Source organism: Callithrix jacchus, chromosome 2, assembly GCF_049354715.1.
Source record: "Callithrix jacchus isolate 240 chromosome 2, calJac240_pri, whole genome shotgun sequence".
In the NCBI taxonomy this organism is placed as follows: Eukaryota; Metazoa; Chordata; class Mammalia; order Primates; family Cebidae; genus Callithrix; species Callithrix jacchus.
The window spans coordinates 116,165,639-116,179,095 of NC_133503.1; the positions used below are offsets into that span (position 1 = coordinate 116,165,639).

Consider the following 13,457-nt stretch of genomic DNA (forward strand, 5'->3'; position numbering starts at 1 on the left):
AGACATGGAGGAACCTTAAATGTGTATCACTAAGTGAAAGAAGCCAATGTGTAAAGGCTACATACTGTATGATTCCAACTATATTTGACATTATGAAAACTATAAAGACAGTAGGTCCTATAAAGATCAGTGGGTACCAGGAAGGGGATATGGGAAGGAGGGATGCATAAGTGGTATTGTGGGGATTTTTAAAGCAAGGAAACTATTCTGTGTGACAGAGTAATGAGGGGTACATGATATTACACATTTGGCAAAACCCATAGAATTGCAAAACACAAAGAGTGAACCCTAATGTAAACTGTGGACTTAGTTAATAAAGTTTTTATATTTGTTCATCAGCTGTCACATATATACTATATATTGTAAGATGTTAACAGTAGAGGAAACTGAGGGCAGGGAGGAAGTATATGTGAACTTTCTGCTCAGTTTTTCTGTAAACTGAAAACTTTGCTAAAAAATAAACTACTAATTTTCAGAAAGTGGACATTTTGAGAAAGATTGGCAAGTCAGTTTGTCATATCCACTTTGACAGTCGATGGTATTTTTATTGTTGCAGACTTACTTTATGGTTTCTGAATTTTGTGTCCTGGAAAGCCTTCTCTATGTGAATCTTTTTTTTTTAAAAATCCATATTTTCTTTTAAGGGGCTTACAGTTTCAATTTTCTTTATTTAAAAATCTGTGATTAATCTGGATTTTATTTCACTTAGAAGTGATCCTTATTTATAACACCATCTTCTTGAAAAGACATTATAAAATGCTAGCCATAAAAAAGCATTTTAAGTTAAATGGTGTAACACTGAGTCTAAAACTTTATGTTGTGATGTGTCTTGAGAAATGGAACAGAATTCTTAAACTGCAGCCCATGGGCCCATGGGGTTAATAAATGAGATTTACAAGAAGGCCTGGGAATCCTTAATTGTGTGTGTGTGTGTGTGTGTGTGTGTGTGTGTGTGTGTGTGATGCACATGTGCCTGCCATACAGTCATACTGTGCATTTTTGTATGCAGTGTTCTGTCACTTTAATCATGTTCTTAGATGTGTTCACAAATCCAAAGATGATTAAGAAGTACTAGAGTTGATGAAAACTTTTCCTCAGAAGATATGGACTCTGATAACATTTCCCAAAATAGTGATGTTATAGCCAACCAAATGGAATTTTTACTTTTAAAACACTTTATGCGCAAGAAGGTTGAAGTTAATATCAGAACAAAACACTTTTATTTCATCAACTTTATTCCTTAGAAATCATTCACAATTAAGTTCATAGAGCCACATTTAGGAAAAGAAAACATGCATCTACTAGATGACTCTATTGGTAAGAATCCCTACTGATAAAATCAGTTAGATTTTGAAATTTGCTTTGTCCAGGTATAAAGAAATTGATTCTTGGGGCTGGGTGCGATGGCTCACGCCTGTAATCCCAGCACTTTGGAAGGCCGAGGTGGGCAGATCACAAGGTCAGGAGATTGAGACCATCCTGGCCAACATGGTGAAACTGTGTCTCTATTAAAAATACAAAAATTAGCTGGGCATGATGGCACTCACCTTGGGAGGCTGAGGCAGGAGAATTGCTTGAACCCAGGAGGGGGGGATTGCAGTAAGCGGAGATCAGGCCACTGCACTCAAGCCTGGTGACAGAGCAAGACTCTGTTTCAAAAAAAAAAGAAAGAAATTGATTCTTGGTAAATCTTGGGGAAAGAAAAGAAAGTTAGATCACAATATATAATTCATCATCATATACCATGTCTAAGCCAAAAAAGGTAAACATTATTCATATTGAATCAAATTATCATTAATCTAACCTTAATGGAAAAGTAGAAAGATTTCCTTTTTGGAGTATTTATTACATTTTTATAGATCCATTTTTTTCCCATGGAAAAGAGTTTCTTAATGTAAAAAATAAAAGTTGTGGAACTATTTCCATTTTTGGAGCTAGAGATTATTTTATGCCTCTCAGAGTTTATGTTTTTTGAATGAATCACTGATATTCTTAAGGATATAATTTTTCTTGTTATGCTGATATTTATTTATGTATTTTTGTTCTTTGTTTGAAGCTAACATGCTCGGAAATACCATCCATTTTAAAATGTCGTACCTTAGAATTAACTTTTTAAATGAACAAGGAAATGAATATATATTTTGTTGTCTTACCTTACATTATCAACATGAAAATAAATTAATGACAAAAAATCTTTACTCTTCAGTTTATATGTTTATGTACATCAAACATGAATATAACTGAAATGTAGATTTCATCAAGTTGTCTGTGGAAAAGGATTCTATCTTGCTTCTGTCATTATTGTAATGATGACATCAGCCTGCATCTTTTTGACTATATTCTCTACATATTGATATTTGTGGGTGTGTATTGTATGTATGTACTATGGATAGAGCTTTCTACATAGTTAATATTTATCTGAATTTATTAATCACATCTAGTATGTTTTTAAACAATATATATTTGTGTGTTTGTTTTCATTTTTTTGCTTAGGAATTTTGGAGAAATCCAATAGAGAAGTTGTAAGAGAAAAACCTAGAGCAAACAAAACTAATATTTCTTCAGAGGAATTGCTACCGGGAAAAGAGGTAAGTGAAGGGTAAAAAAGAGTGTTTTTAATTCACATTTAATTTAATATCATCATCATATGCCTGTAAATCCATATGAATAAAAATATCTTGACTTTTACCGCTTGCTACAAAAAATAATTTTTCAATTTCAGATTGAAAATTGGCTTATAGGTTTTAATGAAAATTCAGTTTAGTGGGGATACTGTCTTCTTGCAAAATCTGTTCCATGGTTGGAATAGAGAGATGGAAGTTAAGAGATCTTTGTTTTTATCCTGACTCAGGGTTTGCACTTTGAGGATGTGGGCTATAGATAATTGTTGAAAAGTAAAAAAGTGGAGATTAAAAAGGAAAAGAAACAATCATCTCAACTGGCCTCATATTTTTGACACCCATCCTGTGATTGTTTGTTTCCAAGATCTGTCACCATTCCTTGCTCTGCTCTAGATTGTAGAGAATTACACTTTCCAGGCCCCCTTACTTTCTGGATTTTGGGACAGTTTAGCCAGTTAAAGGCATTGATGGAAGACCTGTTGGAAGGCACTGACAAGAGTGTAGGAGTTGCAGAGAAACCAGAGTGTTTCCTCTCCTCGCTCTGTCTTAAGGAGCATCTCTGATAATCCCTGTGACACCTTTATCTTCACTGTGAGCCCTGTTCCCACCATGCAGCTTGACCTGCCTGACTTCAGTTCCACCTGGCATGTCTGCTTGGTCTTTAGCTTCAACTGGTAGCCCCCTGAGCTAATCTCCCATAAGTTAATCCCTTTTCTTTGTTCCTCCAGCCCTAGGGGTGGTTGTGGCCTCCTGCTCTATTAATATCCGTCCTACTTAACAGTCCATGTTTGACTTCTCAAATCTTCCATCACAAAGGTAACCAAAACCCTACATTAAAATTCTTCCTTTTGAAAAATCTTGAGTAATTTCTGCTTACTCAAGAATGGACCCTGACTGATACACCAGGTAAATATTTAAAGAGACAAAACAGCGTATAGTTTTAACAGTTTTATCCTAGGAAGCAAGAGAAATAATCAGGAAGATCCTAAATTATATATTATGCTTTAACCAAAAATCAAAATCAGTACTAAGAAATTAGCATTATATAATAGAAAACAGAGGTTCAACAGATTATCTACTTTGTGTGTAAAAGAGAAAACTGTGTGATTCTCTCTTTTTACTTGTATCAACTAATAAATGTTCTCTAGTCTAAATGGAATATGTATGATGCCAAATATCAGAAAAGAAGAGTAGAAGTAAACAAATTATATTTCACAAGAATAAACTATTGGAGGTTTGAATAAGTAAAGGTTTTCAGTTCTCTCTCTCTCTCTCTCTCTCTCTCTCTCTCTCTCTCTCTCTCTCTCTCTCTCTCTCTTTCTTTTTGAGACATAGTTTCACTCTGTCACCCAAGCTGGACTGCAGTGGCGCAATCTTGGCTCATTGCAATCTCTGCTTTCCGAGTTCAAGTGATTCTCTTGTTTCAGCCTCCTGAGTACCTGGGATTACAGGTGCCCACTACCACACCCAGCTAATTTTTATATTTTCAATAGAGACAGGTTTCATCTTGTTGGCAAGGCTGGTCTTGAACTCCAGACCTCAGGTGATCCACCTGCCTTGGCCTCCCAAGTTCTGGATTATAGGTGTGTGCCACCATGCCTGGCCTTAAGTTTTCTTTTTAAGAGCAGCTGTTAATGTACTTGCTTTTCTATATTTTGAAAAGAGAATTCAGATAGGCCAACATATTATAATTACATTATCATAGGCAAAGGTAACTTTAACTGCACAAAAAATTTTTCAAAATTCAATGCAGCCATGGCAATTAATGACATTTTCCACCAGGACATATTTGCTTGAATGAATAAATGAATAATTTTAGTGAATAGACGTGCCCTGATAGGGAAAACAAAACTTAAAATTTTTTAGTTTGGATTTTTATGGAGGTAGTTTTATTTTTACATTCTTTCATAAATGTGTCCCAGGGAATTACGCTTATAGCACAGGGTTAGAACTATGCCACTTCTAAGTTCTCTTATAAGAAAGATGATATCAGTTGAGTTGATTCAATTTTTGATGAATTTTTTTTTGAGACACAGCCTCACTCTGTCACCCAGGCTAGAGTGCAGTGGTGTAATCTCAGTTCACTGCAACCTCCACTTCCTGGGTTCAAGCAATTCTCTTGCCTCAGCCTCCCAAGTAGCTGGGACTACAGGCATGTGCCACCATGGCCAGCTAATTTTTGTATTTTTAGTAGAGATGGGGTTTCACCGTTTTACCAGGATGGTCTCAATCTCCTGGTCTGCCCACCTCAGCCTCCCAAAGTGCTGAGATTACAGGCATGAGCCACCACACCTGGCCCATTTTTGACAAATTTTATGCAAATATAAGATAAGAGAGATGTGTTTTAGGCCCTATGATGCTTGAGATCCAAATAGCCTTTAGAAAGGTCCATTACAACTTAGTTACGAGCGTGATGAACACAAAAGCCATTTTTTCTGATGACATGAGTCATCAGAGTCGGAATCATATAATTTTAGCTTTAAGAAATGAATTACCTTTATTACTTTGTACAGATATGTAAAGAATAAATTATTGCTGAATGGGTTGTACATATAAGAAAATCAGGCTTATGATTATAATTTCAGTAATTTTAGAATAAAAGGGGCCAAAGAAATTATACAGTTTGGCTCTGTTGTTTTTCTGGCAAAAAACCCCTTGAGATCAAGAAAAATAAGTGATTCAATCAGAGACGTAGAGCTCAGGGTTTTCTGAAGTTGAGGTAGGTGGCACGTTAGTATAAACAAAGTTACTCTAAAACAGGGCAAGTTTAATTCTAAGCATAGGTTCAGCCTAGTACCCATAATGCTTTTGAACTTTAGAGAATGTTAGAATGTTAGGAGTCTTGGAGGAAATATGCATTTATGAATATATATACATTTATAAATATATTGCCTTATGAGCCACAGACCAAAGGAAAAAAAGAAAACATCAGCCTGTACCTCAACTCCTTCTACCCCCTTCCAAGTACCACCCCCTGTCACCACAACACAACAGTGCAGATTATTTCAATTCTTCATTCTTAGAACAAAAGTAGTGCTGCTTATGACTTTGCAGCTGAAGAGACTAAAATTCTAAGCAAGTAAAAATCTAGAAAGTGCACTGGTGTGTTTTCGCTGAGATATTTGTTTCTTATTGCTATTTTTTGGCTTGTCTGGAGTGAAAAGGAAATAAAAGGTTGAATATTAAATGCTGTCTTATGTTTCAATAGTTGTTAACAATAAACTATAAAAAAGACTATAAAAATCTAATTTAGACTTTATTAAATATATTGAATTTAAAGGTTGTTTTATGTGATAAATAGTAAGTGTAGCTTTCTGCTCTTGTAAAGATGGTGTTATTAAACTATATTTAAGAGATTAAATTTTTTAAAAAGTTTTTTATTAAATCTGCTGATGAATTAAAATGAAATGTTAGTATATTACTGTGTGTAAAGAATGCACATGTTTTTGTATATTGCTTCATTCACTAGGTAATATTTTTTAGGTTGTAAGAATGGGCTTCTACAATATATCAAAGAATATATTCAACATGTTGAATGAAAGTAATAATTTTATATCTATAACAATGGAAACATTTGTTGCTCAATTAAGATTAACATGACTTCATATAAATTTATATTTCAGGCTATTTTACTAGATTTTGACTGGAGAAGTGCATTTAAAGAAGTGTCTCTTCCCATGGCACACTGCATAATAACTGCAATTGAAAGTTTTTCTGAAAAAATTCTCCAACAGGAACAAAATGAAAGGTCTTCAGCTGTGAGTTATACTATGAACCTTGTAAATGTCCAGCAAGTTTGGCAAGACAGCCATATGTTTCCTGAGGAGGAACAACCAAAGAAAATTGGAAAAGCAAGTATATGAAATCCTTTCAAACTGCTGACTGGCATGATGGATTTATTTTAGTATGCTAGTACAGTAGATCAAATGGAGTCCCTTGGCAAATAGTTGGTACTCGACCCAGTACCAGTTTTCTTCAGTGGTATCCCCAGGCCACTGCTGCCCAAAAGGACTTACACCTGGTGCTAGCTTGTTGCTCCATGAATCTGAGGCAACAAAAAAGGGGCATCTGTGACTTCATGGGGAGCTGGGGAACCCTGGGAAAACCACCTGTTTTGATTACACCTTTGAATGACTCCAGGAAAATTTAGGAGGTTGAAGGAGTTACTGTCTTTTCTTGGTTTGGGCACTTTAAAAATCTTTGTTAACACTTTAATGAGCTTTTCATCTCATTAGTATCAGTCTTACATCTCCATAGGTGTTTTGAAAGTCACAGAACACAACGAGAAAATAGGAGGTAAATATAGTCACTTGGCATTAAACCCAGAATGAGTTCAGCAACCTATGATTGGGATATTCTTAAAAGAGAATTGAAGATGGCCTCCTTATTCTGCCACTGTCACACTAAGGCTCCAGAACATTCCTTAGGGAACTCTGTTGACTGATCCAATGTAGAGACAGGCTTTACTTTTCCATTCACCACACCTCCCTTCTGCCATTAAGAGAAGATACGTAATAAATAGTGAAAGGCTAGACTCATCACTTCTAAAAGTTGCTGACACCCTACCAATAAGAGGATGCTACATGACATTGTTTCTGATTCTTCTAGATTATTTAAATTAAACTGACATTTATATGTGGCATTTAATTTTTAAAAACCTTTATGGCAATTTAGCAAAATAAAATTAGCATAAGTTAAAAAATAATGCAAATGTTAATATCAAGGATATATATTTTCTGAGTCCTACTAACTACAAATAAAAGTATTATCATGTAAAGCTGGCTCATGAGTTTTTCATAATGTCTGTCTGGTAAGCATAAGGTTTGAAGGTTATATGTAGAGAAGCATCATTTTGGTATTTCCTTATTTGACATAAAACATTTAACTTTCTACAACTGAGAAATAGATTATTACAAAGCTGCATCATTATATTTATGTTTGATGCCAAATTCATTATTTAGGAATTTGGCTCCACTGTCCATAAATTAGTTGGTGCTGTCAGGATACAAATAACTCAGTGCCACATTTATTTCTCCCTAGTTTTGTTCTGACATCACGGAAAAACTTGACACAATGCTTCCACTGGCTCTGGCATGCAGAGATGATTCTTTTCAGGAAATTAGAGCAAACTTGATGGAAGCCTGTTGTAAAGTGGCAACAGCTGTCCTGCAGAGACTGCAAGAGAGAGCCAAGGAGGTTCCTTCCAAAGCTCCCCTGAAAAATTTGCACACACTCCTCTCCACAGCGGTGTATGTCTTCCAGTATTTCAAGCAATATGATAATTTGATGAAGGAAATTACTAAAAAGTGAGTGTTGTTTAAATTAAGTTGATGGCCACGCTTAAAGAAAGGTGGTATTTTGGATATCACAGGAATGAAATTTTGATAATAAGATTTGAGAAAGAGAAAATAATAATTAACATGGTGAATTATTTTCATTTGTCTTAACTAGGAAATATCAAAAAGGTGGAGTATGGGATATATTAAACTAGATAATAGAAAGAAAGGTACTCTCTCTAAAGGCACACTCAAAAGACCCTAGTTACACCCTAATCCAGCGCAACTATTTCTGGCATGTTGTTACTACATGAGTAAACGCATCCTTTCATTTTGTAAGGTGCATTATACTGACCACACTGAAAAGGAAAAATAAACTTGTCTCATGGAGCAGACTTAGAAAATAAATGCATTGTAATCTATTCTAATGATCAATATAAACATATTTCAAGACAGCCATTTAGTAATGAACGGTAATATTTGAAGAGAAAGCATCTGCAGTCTTAATTTTCATGTATTTGTAGTCTAAAACTGCAGTATGTTTTCTGTATAGAGATAAAAATGACCACAGGCATTAATTATCACACGGTCTTTCTGGTTGCCCTTACACTCTCTAGATATAATATGGCTTCTTGCAAAGGAAACATGTGGACTTAGCAGTCCCTTGTGACCCCAAGAATCTATTCTATAATCTTTATCCAGCCTTTATAGCCCTTTGGTTATGAAAGAAAGCAGTGTAATATTCATAGCTAAAGATAAAAGTAAAATGAATTTGGTTACGGTGTAACTGTGATATATCTTTAATTCTTGTAAGTAGTCAGATGTTGTGATTCATGCTTGAATTTATAAACAAAATGTGCCAGAAATCATTTTAATATTTCTGTAGAATTTATAAAAACAGTTTATGAGATAATTGATATCTACAAAATTATAATTTTAAAAAATAATGTGTTTTTGGGACATTTGATAGCTTTATAAAAGTTGGTTCTGACAAGTGCATGTTGTTCTCTAGTAATAACAATAACCTAATGCCTAAATAATGCACTGATCTCTAATAATAGGCTTACAAGGAATACTTTTAGTTTTGAATGATGTATTGACAATACAGTTTGTCTCAAATTGAAGTGTGTATTTGTAGAACAGCAGATGTATGTTTTCAAAGGGCTTGTGAAACAAAGACCAGCTTTTTTTTTTCATTTTTGGAAAGTGAATGTGGATGTGGATGCAAACTTCAGCATTAAGAGGAAATGAATGATTGATATCGAATAATCAAAACCATTTGTAGTACTGGAGATTGTTATCTCCTACTACATAGGCCTTAAATCTCTGTCTCTTTGATCATTCTCTCTGAACAGACCCATATTCCTGGTGCCTGTCCAACGATATCAGGAATTCATCAACACTCTACAGTTTCAGGTTACGAACTACTGCGTCAGAGTTTGTGCTACAAGCATTTTACAGGATGCTGAGAGCCACCACTGGGATGACTACAAAGCTTTTTATGAGGTGTGAAGTTAAGTTTACTATCCTTCCTTTTTACACAAATATGTTTTACCTGCTTTCTGGCTAATTAGAAACATGAGTTTGGCATTACTAATACATGAAGGCTGTTAGGATAATATTTTTTAAATATTGAATTCATACTTAGGAAAAACACTGTTTTTAAAAACCTGAAATAAATTAGACATCAGAACTCTCCTTCTGCTTAAAAGTAAAAATAACCTCATTTGAGCTGCAATGTTGCAGTGCTATATAAGTTGGAATATAATGGGATACAATGAAAACTCAAAGAGATAACAATGCCAAAATACTACAACCTTGTATTTTTTCCAAAAGGACCAGTTAGTTATGGATATCCTTGCATTTTTTCTTGTTATATATTTCCATCTGTGTTTGATAAATACCTTTTATTAAGCAGCTTTATTCTTTATACTTATTTTTTTCATTCTCATAATATGTTCTTATGAGTATGCTTTAAGACCCATCTGAGGCCGGGCGCTGTGGCTCATGCCTGTAATCCTGCTACTTTGGGAGGCTGAGGTGGGCAGATCACTTGAGGTCAGGGCTTTGAGACCAGCCTGGCCAACATGGTGAAACCCCGTCTGTAGTAAAAATACAAACAATTAGCTGGATGTGGTGGTGTATTTCTGTAATTCCAGCTACTCAGGAGGCTGAGGCAGGAGAATTGCTTGAACCTGGGAGACAGGGTTGCAGTGAGCTGAGATCCAGCCACTGCACTCCAGCCTGGGCAACAGAGTGAGACTCCATCTCAAAAAAAAAAGGACTCATCTGATCATTTATATCTTACCTATTTTCATTTAGCCTGTGTTTTGAAATCCCAGATTTTAGCAAATTGAAGCCTAATGATTCCCAGTGTAACCAAACCCAGGATCAATTAAAATTATTCATCATCAAGCTTCATTGGTTTTCCTTCACCTAAATCTCATTGATTATGCACAGGCCACAATATTTGAAATTCCTTGAAGTTGATTCCAGGGCAGAGTGAAACATTTATAATATCTTAGTAATCAGGGTTTTAAAAAAAATTCAACAGCCATGCCCAGCTTCATTAACTTTTCCATTTTACCTTTTCCTTTAGACTGAAGTTTATGACTTTCATTTTCTTGATTGTCCTAATCACTATAGCGTATTGAGAAAAACATAGCAGAGCTTTATTCAACAGAATCGCTCCTGTCACCTCGAAGGCACTGAAGATTCCTGTGGTTTCATTTATGCCTCAGTTATTATCATAATAAATGTTGCTACAACAGAGAGGAGCAGCTAATAAGAAGCTCTCTTAAAGAACTTTCCACTTTTTCTAAGGCCATTTCATCTCTCCTTTAGAGGCCCTTCCCAGAGAGTTTTTCTTTTTGCAAGAGCATCCAAATAGAGTTTTCCAAATCTGACATACTTCAAACAGTCATGGAAGCAGTGAGCAGAATGAGAAAGAAAGTGGTAGGGTGCAGCTGGTAGCCTGAGATAAGAATGAAAGTATTGGTCTTCCCCTCTCCTGGCAACATCATATTTTCCTTATTTGCCTTGAAGTAAACAGAGTGGTTGAAAATGAATCCGTCTCATGTTTCAAACTATTTCAATATGTCAGTGTACTACTAATGAGCAATTTTATATGATGTTTTCCATGAAGAACAGGTATCATCTCACTATATGTTCAACATAGGGGTGTTATGTTTCCTCTTATGCAAATTGGGAGCTAGAAGAGTTGTACAGTGTAAATAAGTGGATGCATTGAGAACCTGTTATTGAAGTTACCAAGTATTTTAAAAACCAACAAATTACCATGTAACATGCAGCTCTTAGATCTTATGACAAGGCTTTAGCTTCAAAGACGGAAATAACAAGATAGTTACCCTGTGATTACATGGTACTGTAGCTTCCATATACTTACATGGTCAGTAGTTACAATTTAATTGCAGAGTTAGTTTGTTATTTATTCTCAGAAAAATAAAGTGTTACTGCTTTTTTATGTATCAGAAATAAGAACCTTCTAAAAATATCACTGATTTTAAACTGTTTTGACAACTGGAGTACCTGACATGGTTTTATCTTGCTTACTGCACCCCTTTCTTCTCCTCTCCCCATTATTCCAACTGATTTGTGAAACAGAACTATTATGTTTTTGGCAGGCTTGGTTTGAGTGGGAAAAAGATGATATCTGCCTGACTGGAGGTGAATGGTAGGATAGAGATCTCAAGGGAACCTATCACCATGTGCAGAGCATAGTAAAGAAATAGTAAAATAATTTACAAGATACGCAGCAATATTTGCTCATGTTTTGTGATAGCAAGTGAGATGCAGATACATTATTTCCATTTTCTAAACGTCAGGTTGAGAGAGTCAAAGAATTCTGTATCTCTCTGATGAGGTACTGGTCACGATGGCACAGTGGGTGTTCCGATTACATGTTTAAAATTAAGCTTTTAGTATAGTTGACATCTGCTCAGTTTTAGGAACTTGTGTTTTCCAATAGTCAAAGAATAAAGAATTGTCTGTTCAAAGATAATATTGAGTGCTTCTATAATAAAGCCCAGCTGCTTGTTTCCTGATATATAATCTAAATAAAAGCTCACATCTGTTTACATTCTAGCGGGTCTGCAAAAATAACAGATGTTTACTAGCAGAATACTTTTGAAATGACAACAAATAAGGAGACAGGTCAGAAAAATAAACGAATCACATTTAGTTTAATGAAAACCCTTGCGTACATTGAAGTTAAAATAATTGTTAGAACAAAGACCTATTTGAAATACTTTAAGCATGAAGTTTATATTTTAAAAGTCTTAAAATAATTATTTTTTACTTTTAAGAGAAGAAATCTGTGTGCCTAAAGTTACTTTTATTTTCCCATTTATCACTAAATGATAGCTATTTTTTGTCTTTCTTTCTTTCTTTTTTTTTTTTTTTTGAGACGGAGTTTCGCTCTTGTTACCCAGGCTGGAGTGCAATGGCGCGATCTCGGCTCACCGCAACCTCCGCCTCCTGGGTTCAGGCAATTCTCCTGCCTCAGACTCCTGAGTAGCTGGGATTACAGGCACGCGCCACCATGCCCAGCTAATTTTTTGTATTTTAAGTAGAGACGGGGTTTCACCATGTTGACCAGGATGGTCTCAATCTGTTGACCTCGTGATCCACCCGCCTCGGCCTCCCAAAGTGCTTGGATTACAGGCGTGAGCCACCGTGCCAGGCCTAAATGATAGCTATTAAGGAAAGTGGTTTATTCATATTTTGAAGAACACGAGAAATCATTCTGATAATGTTACAATAAGAACCCACCCATTGCCATGGGGAAAATTCGTGTAAATCATTCATGTTAGTCACTGTATCAGCTGGGGTCAGTTTTGGCTTAATTTACATGCAACACAAAAAGTATGAGAGAATCAAGTGTTAAAACTCCTTTCTTAGTTGAAAAAGTATTTATCAAAACACACAACAAAGAAAGCATAAGAAACTGTAACTTTGCTGCTTCAGCATTAGTTTTGCAATTTCTTTTTCTTAAAGAGTTTAGATACACATCTAATTAGGAAATCAGAAGCCAGTGGCCAAAGTCCCCTCCAGTTTGAACTTGACTCTGACATTTTGATGCCCAAGTTTCTTACCCAAGGAATACAAATTCTACTCATTTATTAATGCTATATGGAAGTCAGTAGATAATAACTATAAATTATTATTGTTACAGTGACTGCAGAAGATATTAGTAATCAAAGAAACTACCGGAAGAGTAATACATAAAGAAAATCCTAAAGAGAGTGTCTGCATAAGAAACTATCAACTTTTAGCATAACAACAGCAGACTTTTTTTTAGATGACATTTGTCTGACAAATACAAATAGTGGACAAAGCAGAAATTTTAAGTAAGAGATAATCACTTGGAATATAAGAGGAAATTTTACTAGTTTAATTTTTGGTATATTAGCATAATCAAGATAATGCTTGAGGAATGCATTTTCATCTTTCTATTTCAAATAATTATTTGATCTGATTTAAAGAAAATGAGGTGAAACTACTAGCATACCTTCCTGAGAGGACCCTTTACCTGATTAAT

At 35.1% G+C, this 13,457-nt stretch overlaps 1 protein-coding gene across 21 annotated transcripts in view; it reads left to right on the forward strand.

The window, feature by feature from the left end:
- KIAA0825 (KIAA0825 ortholog) overlaps window positions 1-13,457 on the forward strand; it is a 451,052-nt gene that overhangs the window by 125,767 nt on the left and 311,828 nt on the right. For 18 of the 21 annotated variants that reach the window (XM_035292225.3, XM_008991795.5, XM_017969783.4 and 15 more), the window contains 4 exons: window positions 2,494-2,588; window positions 6,245-6,472; window positions 7,662-7,927; window positions 9,253-9,403. In XM_035292225.3, coding sequence (XP_035148116.1) covers window positions 2,494-2,588; window positions 6,245-6,472; window positions 7,662-7,927; window positions 9,253-9,403 — 740 coding nt within the window. Of the gene's footprint in view, window positions 1-2,493; window positions 2,589-3,349; window positions 3,438-6,244; window positions 6,473-7,661; window positions 7,928-9,252; window positions 9,404-13,457 lie in introns of those variants that run through there. The other 3 variants (XR_008479837.2, XR_013532229.1, XR_013532230.1) reach the window with 3 other exon arrangements.